The sequence below is a fragment of the Lonchura striata genome, chromosome 27 (genome assembly GCF_046129695.1).
Source record: "Lonchura striata isolate bLonStr1 chromosome 27, bLonStr1.mat, whole genome shotgun sequence".
NCBI classification, from domain to species: domain Eukaryota; kingdom Metazoa; phylum Chordata; class Aves; order Passeriformes; family Estrildidae; genus Lonchura; species Lonchura striata.
The window spans coordinates 5,740,926-5,748,891 of NC_134629.1; the positions used below are offsets into that span (position 1 = coordinate 5,740,926).

General features: G+C 59.8%; 1 protein-coding gene across 1 annotated transcript; it reads right to left on the reverse strand.

The window, feature by feature from the left end:
- Positions 1-417: 417 nt before the first annotated feature.
- On the reverse strand, positions 418-7,366 carry NEMP1 (nuclear envelope integral membrane protein 1). The gene is made up of 10 exons (XM_021542475.3): positions 6,856-7,366; positions 6,184-6,305; positions 5,026-5,236; positions 4,717-4,789; positions 4,522-4,615; positions 3,556-3,670; positions 3,171-3,396; positions 2,041-2,214; positions 1,607-1,830; positions 418-1,154 (listed from the first exon to the last, which is right to left on the reverse strand). The coding sequence occupies exons 1-9, from the start codon at positions 7,214-7,216 to the stop codon at positions 1,608-1,610; spliced, it is 1,599 nt and encodes a 532-aa protein (XP_021398150.1). The 5' UTR covers positions 7,217-7,366; the 3' UTR covers positions 418-1,154; position 1,607.
- Positions 7,367-7,966: the final 600 nt, after the last annotated feature.

Genomic DNA, 7,966 nt, shown 5'->3' on the forward strand with positions numbered 1-7,966 from the left:
GCCCTCCCCCAGCGTGCCCAGCTGGGGAAACTGAGGCACGAAGGAGCAGCCAGTGGGGATCAACCCCGAGAGTGCCGCCGGCTACAGCCCCAGCCCGCGGTCCCGGCTCAGCCTTCCCCACCCGGCAGCAGGAACAAGCAGGGAAAATCCTGGAGCTGAGCAAACAAAGGCAGCTTCCTCTCCTGGGCTGCGGGAAACATGGGCAAGGTACAGGGCTGGAGAACCGGGAATAGCTGGGGCTGGAGAACCGGGAGTGTTCAGGAGAGGAAACCTGTTCCCAGGGAAGCACACCTGGTCCCAGCCCAGCCAGGGAATGTGTCACCCAGGGGTTGTTGTGTCCCCACACACCACCCTCAGAAGAATGACCTCCTACAGGTGGCTGAGCCCTGGAGTCACAGCAGGACAAACAAATGAGGCTCAGCAGCTAAAAAATACATCTTTATTAAAAATATAACCAGTCATCCAACACGCTGAGGCGGGGGAGAATGAAGTAACAGAGTCTGCTCACACCTGAGCAGGGAGGAAAGCACAGCAAGGGCTGGGACAGGGACAGACCTGGGACTGGGACAAACTGATGGCAGAAGCTCCAGGTGAGGTAGGGGCTGGGCTGGGCGTCCCCAGGGCAGCTGAGACACTGCGAGGAGGTGAGGGCAGCGTTATTGCTTAGGAAGTTGCATAGATTTGGGGTGTCCCCTCCAGCTTTGGGCTTTGGCAGAGCTCCCCAGAGTTCCCCACTGGAATATCAGTGGGGTCACCCTCAGTCCCTGCCCACACCCGCTGGGAGAGGAGTAACAGCAGGAGAAAGGCAGAGAGGCAGGGAGGAAGCATATCCACACTCATCCTCAGCTCTGACATGGGGAGAGGGGGCTGAGCATGGCCTCTACCCCAACACCACCTCCAGGGGCAGCCAGCAGACCCCGAGGCTCCACAGCTCCATCGAGGAAGCACCAGTGTTTTTGGTATCCACACGGGACTGAGGCCAAGCAGAGGTGTGGCCCGACCAGCTGGAGTCCTCTGACGTATTCGTAACAGGAGGAAGAGGAGCAGGTCACTGGCAGCTCCCTCACCATGGCTCCAGGCAGGTGCTGAGCACGCAGGTACCAGCGGGACAGGTCCAAAGTTCCTCTCGTGTGTGTCACCTCACCCTCAGGGACCTGCACAGGAGATGGAGGGGAAGGTCCATCCCCACCCCAGGCTGTCCAGTGCCCAATGAGGGGAAAGCAGCTCCTGCCTGCAGCCCACAGCTGTGGCACTGGGGGATGGAGCCAGATGAGCACCCAGGTTTGGGAAGGGATCCCTGCCCCAGGGGTGCACCCCTGGGAGCTCACAAGCATCCACTGCGAAAGTTGGGGTGGGTCCAGGCTGCACCCTGGTGGCTTCCCAGCCTGAGGGGGCTTCCCATGTGTCCCACCCCAACACCCAGAGCTGTGCTGACAACGGTGTCCACACCTCTGGCAGGAGCTGCAGGGGAAGGGAGGTCAGAGCCCTTTTCTCCCTGCCAGAGTGGGTCCATCCCCACGAGGACCATCCCCACGAGGACCATCCCCACCATGCCTGGAGCAGCCCAGCAGTGGTCCTGCTCCTTGGCCAGGTCAGGGCAGCTGACCTCATTGGACTTCCACATGGTTGTGGGGCAGGAAATCACTCCTGTGATTCCCACCAGAGGAGTCATGGATGTTTTCTTCCTCTTCGTCATCATCATCATCGTCATCATCATCCTCCTCAAAGAGCTCCTCATCAATGGAGAGACTTTCCAGGCCGAATTCCCGCTCGTGGGCTGACACCTCGCTGGGGGTGACATGGGAAGCACCACCCACAAAATCAGCAAACCTGGGAGAAGCCGTGGAGCAGTACGTTGGGCAGGTGTGTCCTGTGCCTCCGGAGAGGCCCTGACACACACAGGTAAAGCATTTTGCTGCTGGGACCTGCTGTTACCCATCCTTTCCCCCCACACACCACAGATCTGTGTCTCTGAGGACAGAGGTGACAGCACAGAGGGACACAGCGTGGCCACCCCGAGCTCGCTGTCAGGGATGTTACCTTTTGGGAGACTGGATGCGGGACACTGTGGTCCAGGCAGAGAATTCGGGGCTCTGGCAGAAGCTCCGCAGCTCTGCCAGGGCCTTGCGGGTCTCCACCTCGCCCTGGAGCTGAAATTCCTCCTCTGTCAGCAGCCGAGGGGGGGTCGGGCCCAGCTTGGAACTCTGCACCCTCCTGCCAGGGGGGCAACACCAGTTAATGCCTGCCTGGGTGGGGTGGGACCAGCTCCTGGGGCAGGATCCTGGGGCAGGAACTCTCAGGACAGAACCCCTGGGGCAGGAATACTCAGGACAGAACCCCTGGGGCAGGAACTCTCAGGTCAGAACCCCTGGGGCAGGAACTCTCAGGTCAGAACCCCTGGGGCAGGAACTCTCAGGTCAGAACCCCTGGGGCAGGAACTCTCAGGTCAGAACCCCTGGGGCAGGACCACCCTCCAGGGCAGGATCCCTGGAGTAGGAACTCTAAGGCAAGACCAGCAGGTGAGGCAGAATCGCCTCCCAAGGCAAGAACCTCTGGGCAGGACCAACTCCTGGCACACAAATCTCTGGGGCAGAACCAGCTCCTGAGACAGGAATTTGTGGGGCAGACCAAGCTCCCAGGAGAGAACCAGCTCCTGGGACAGGAACCCTGGGGCAGAACCAGCTCCTGGAATGTGAATCCCTGGGGCAGAACCAGCTCCCAGGAGAGAACCAGCTCCTGGGACGTGAATCCCTGGGGCAGAACCAGCTCCCAGGAGAGAACCAGCTCCTGGGACAGGAACCCTGGGGCAGAACCAGCTCCTGGAATGTGAATCCCTGGGGCAGAACCAGCTCCCAGGACAGAACCAGCGCCTGGGGCAAGAACCCTGGGGCAGAAACAGCTTCTGGAACACGAATATCTACTAGGACAGCCTGAGCTCTGACCTCCTGGGCCAGCTGGCAGTGGGGAAGTGGAATACACCCCTCCAGCCTCTGCTCCTTGCTCCCAAGGACCCTCTCCTGCACCAATCCCAGAGGAAAAAGGGCACAGTTACCCACCCCACTCCCAAACCCCAGTGAAAACAACCCTGCTGTGTGACACGGGCTGCATCCAGCAGCTCATCCTGACCCAGCTGGGAGCCGTGAGCACGCTGGGGTCCCCGCAGGCCTCACCGGTAGACAGCAAATGCCCACTGCAAGGGGTAATCCAGGTTCTTGGTGCAGACAGCGATGAGCACCAGGCCCAGGGCGATGGGGTGGATCTGGATGCCCGAGTAGATCAGCAGCAGCCCCAGGAGCTGCAGGGCCCAGGACAGGAGGTTGATGCTGCGCTCGTTCTCCAAGGGGCCGTACCTGTAGCACACGGCGAAGCTCAGCAAGCCCACCAACAGCAGGTAACCTGCGGGAGAGCACAGGGATGGGGCAGAAATTGGGGCTTCTGTGAAGATGAGGGAGAACCTGACACCAGCTGCAGGGCCAGGGAGCCTCAGCATTGCTCTCCAGCTTCACCAGGAGATGTTCACCTGGTGAACAGGTGAATCTCAGAGCTCCCACCTACCTAACAGGTACTGCCAGTAGGACTTGCAGATCTCCCGCAGGTTCTTGAAGATCAGCTGGAGCAGGTACAGGGAGAAGGACCAACCTCCAACCAGCAGGAAGTACACAGGGCTTTTCTGGAGGAGCACAGAGGGGGTTGGAGTTTTGGAACTCCAAATGTCTCTCAGACATTTTTAGAGGTTCCAGGCCTTGCTCAGAAGCATTTTAGACCCTGGCAGGCAGCTGGAAACAGCTGTGATTTTGAGTTTGAGCCATGGAATGAGTTACCAACGTTGGAGGTGGAACAAACAGTCACAAAGGGTTAGATGGGATAGTAAAAGTAGTTACAAAACAGAGAGGAAATTTTTTAGTATTGTACAGGGGGGTTTTAACACCTGTACAGGGGGTTTTTACTTTGTACATGGGGGTCAGAAGTTCTAAGATGGAGGAAAGTGGGCTGATCCTGTCCTTTCTCCTTCTTCTTCCTTGCCTCCATGTTCTTGGGGATGTTGGCACTTATGGATTGGTTTAGAGTAGAAAATCACTTTGTAATATAGGTAGTAGGTATTGGGGAAAAACTGTAAACATGTAATACGTAATATATCATATAAAAAATAGCAGCAGCCCTGGGTGGAGGGAGAGAAGAAGAAGACAGCAGACAGAGAGGATGTCAGGGCGTGTGTGTGCCTCTGCCTGAGCTGCTGATCAAACAGCCACAGCCTAAGAAAATCTTTTAGACAACAAACAATAAACTGCCTTGAGACCGAACATCAAAAGGCTGCGGAGTTTTTCTTTGGAAGCACGGCTTGGACGAGAAACTTCACCACCACACGAGACCCCAGACCAAGCCTGGGGTTCTCACAGGTTGCAGGCAGGCTGTGCATACCTGCCCCAGGTGTTGAGCTGCTCCGTACCAAACCCAGCCCATCCCAGTACAGGTATAGGAAGGGCTACGAGGCCTCTGACCCCATCAAGATGTGAGACCTACCTTGGGCATGACCTTGTACATCATGTAGACGAGGACAAGCAGCGAGGCCAGCAAGCCAACACTGATCCCAGCTGAGTAGTAGAAGATTTGGCTCCTGCAGTGATCACACAGGGAATCAATCACAGCAGGTGTTTTATGGGTGCCTGTGCACAAACACCCCCACCCAGGAGCCCCCGGGGAAGGGAGGGGGCTCACCTGCTCATTGTGTCCCCACAGAAAAACAACAGCAGGCCCAGGAAGAAAACAAGGAACAGCTTAGGGTCAAAACCTGGCAAAAAAAAAAATAAAACAAAACCAAAAATTAATCCCAGTGGAGAGGGGCACAGTGGGAAGCTCCCACCTGCCACAGGGTCACAAGGATGGGACCTCCAAGTGCCCCAAATTCCTTCTGCAGACCGAATTCCCTTCCTGAGGAAGGAACAGGTCCTTGGATCATGAGCTGCCCTGTCCTGCTGTCCCCTGGGCAGCCCCAGGCCCCCTTCCCGCAGCGGGGAGGGGACGTACGTCGGAAGAGGACGACGGAGTAGGTGGTGCCGGGCTCCAGCAGCTCGACCTTGAGGCAGGTTTTGTTGCTGTAGAGATCCACGTCGATGCTGGTGTCGTTGAGCTTGCCCCGCAGGAAGGAGAAGAGCACGTTCCACAGGCTGAACTTCTCCAGCTCCTCCTCGCTGTCCACCTGGGTGACGCGGATCATCCGGCTGCTGGTGACGCGGATCTGCGGGAAGAGAAGGGGAACAGGGCAGCTCAGCCTGGAGAAAAGGAGACTCAGGGGGGAGCCTGTTGCTGTCGAGGCAGGAGGGGAATGAGAAGACTCTGATTCAGAAGGCTGCTGAGAGTAAAACTCTGATTTATCCAAAATACACTGCTCTTTTATACAGAGCTTCATGAGGATCAAATCCATTGGTCCTGAAGTGAAAACAACCCACAGCATTGGTGCAGAGTGCTTGTCACACAGTGATAGAACTTCACTATAAACAAAGTGGAAAACAGAGAGATAAAGAATTATTTACATTCTCTCCAGCTCTTTCCCAGGTGTCTGCCTGGCTAGAAACTCTCAGTTTCTTTCTTTGACTGAATCTGAGACCCACATGAGCTCACTGCTCTCTGCAGCTTCCTGAAAGGTGGCTGTGCTCAGGTGGGGTCGGGCTCTTTCTCCAGGAATGGACAGAACCAGAGGACACAGTCTCAAGCTGCACCAAGGCAGATATAGGTTGGGTATTAGGAAAAGGTTTTTGACTGAAAGACTTGTATGTGACATTCACATTCTCTGGACAGAGAGACACAACTCTGTCTCTGAAGCACAGAGAGAAGAAAACAACCTTTATACTAAATCCCACATAGAGAAAACAAAAGAACAGAGATAAAGATTGTTTTCTTTTCTCCTCCTGAGAGACAGAGGTCTGCCTCTCTCTGTCCAAAAAATGTGAATGTCACAGTCAAAGCTCTGGAATGTTCTGCCCGGGGTGGTGGTGGAGCCACCACCCCTGGGTGTGTTGAACACAAGCCTGGGTGTGGCACTGGCTGCCGGGCTCTGGTTGAGGTGTTGGGGCTGGGTGGGACTGGATGACCTCGAAGGTCTCTTCCAAGCCAGTGATTCTGTGAATTCTGTGAACGGAGGGGCTGCAGCAGGGACAATCTGCTGCCTCCTCCTGCTGCCCCCACCTGTGTCCTGGTCCAGACGTCGTTCCAGCGCGGGACGCGGGTGTTGGTGTAGCAGAAGCGCCGGGATTCCCCGTGCTGGGACGCGTGGCCCTCCTGCAGCGCCACGATCGCATCCTTGGGGCCTGGCGAGCACGGAGAGAAGGGCTCAGGCCTTGCTGCCCCTGCTTCACCCACCCAACCCCTTCTCTCCACTTTGCCATATTCCCCACGGTATTTCCGCTGTTTTCCTCGGAATTCGCCCTCGCTTCTTTTCTGGGATAACCCCGTGCCCTGTCGGGATCAGCGCATCCCCATCCCCGCGTCCCTTCTGGCCCGACTCCCAGCTCCAAAATCCCACCTCAGCGACACAAACCCGAGGGTGCCTCCGGCACGCACTCGCCCCCCGAGGTGAAGCGGCTCCCGAACGGCATCGAGGCCCGATGGTACCGGGAGATCGGCGCGGCGGGACACCGGGACACGAAAGCCCGGTCCCACCGGGCCGCACCGGCCCCGGGAAGCGCTCAGAGTGTTCCCTGGGGGCGGAAGGTGCCTCTCAGCGGACACCGGGCCGTTCCCCGTGGCCCACGCCGCCGGTCCCATGGTCCCGCCACGCCGCCCCGGGAGCCGCCGCTGCCCCGCTCCCCACTATGACTCCCCCCGGTCCCCGCCCATGGACGCCACTGTCCCGCGCACCTGCAGCTTCCAGGAGCAGGAAGGACAGGAACAACAACAGCAGCAGCACCACCGGCAGTCCCGACAGCCGCTGCCGCCCCGGCGCCGGTTTCATCCCTCCCGCCGCGGCTGCACCGGCCGCTTCCGCTTCCGCCCGGTCCCGCCGCCGAGGAGAGTCCACAGCCAATAGGAGAGGCGCTCGCCGGGCTTTGTCGTCGATTGACAGTTGGTTTAACCTATCAAAATTCAGCTTTGATCTCGCGCCCCTCCCCTCTGTTTCTGCCAGGTTGATTGACAGAGATTTTAACCTATCAGTAGTGAGCATGCAGGAAGCAGCCATGTTCCCGCCCTCGGTTACCACGGTGACCAACCTGCCCGCCATTCACTCAACAGCCACGCCCCACCCTGGTAACGGCTCTGACAGACTCGCCCCTCGACCAATCAGAGCGCAGGCATCACAAGCCACGCCCCCACCCCTCGGGTATCCCGTGTGATTGACAACCGCCTCCGCCTATCAGGGCGCGGCCTCGCGGTGTTGGCGCGAACGGGTCACGCGTGGGGGGCGCGCGGGTCCCGCCCCTCGCCCCCCGCCCCTCCCGCGGCCGCCGAACCCGCGGGCCCGGGGCCCGCCGCTCCCACCGGCCCGGGGCCCGCCGGCCCGCACGGGGCTCTGCCAGCGCGGCCGTGGCACGACGGTCACCGGTGACCCGCGGCGCGGAGGGGGTCCCGCATCCCACGGGTCAAGCGGCGGCTCGGCTCGGGGGCTCCGGTTCGCCCCGCTGCCGGCACCGTCTGTCGCTTCGCGGCGAGGCTCCCCCAGTCCCGGGAAGGGGGTGCCGCTCTCCGCGCGGGTTCCCCCCCGCCCCCCACCGTGGGGCGGTGGCCACCCGTGGGCGGGCAGCGGGGAGCGGGCTCGGGCGGCCCCCCCGCTCCCCCTCCGCGGGCCGTGGGCGGCGGAGCCGGGAAGCGGCGGGGCCGTGGGCGGAGGATGTGCGTCAGCCGGGGGCAGCGCCGGGGCTGGGAACGGCCCCGCCGCGCCGGACGCTTGGTCGTGGAAGGCGGGGGGAGTGACAGGGGGGCTGTGGGGAGGGGGTGAACCGGGAGGGCTTGGGCAGGACCCCCGCCATGGGGA

What these genes read in the sequence shown, in the direction of transcription:
- NEMP1 (XM_021542475.3), bottom strand. Translation starts at nt 7,216, where the DNA reads ATGGCGGGCAGGTTGGTCACCGTGGTAACCGAGGGCGGGAACATGGCT. An exon ending in ACGTCTGGACCAGGACACAG is followed by an intron (nt 5,237 to 6,183) that starts GTGGGGGCAGCA and finishes CTCTTCCCGCAG; the next exon opens with ATCCGCGTCACCAGCAGCCG. An exon ending in CGCATCCAGTCTCCCAAAAG is followed by an intron (nt 1,831 to 2,040) that starts GTAACATCCCTG and finishes GGCTTCTCCCAG; the next exon opens with GTTTGCTGATTTTGTGGGTG.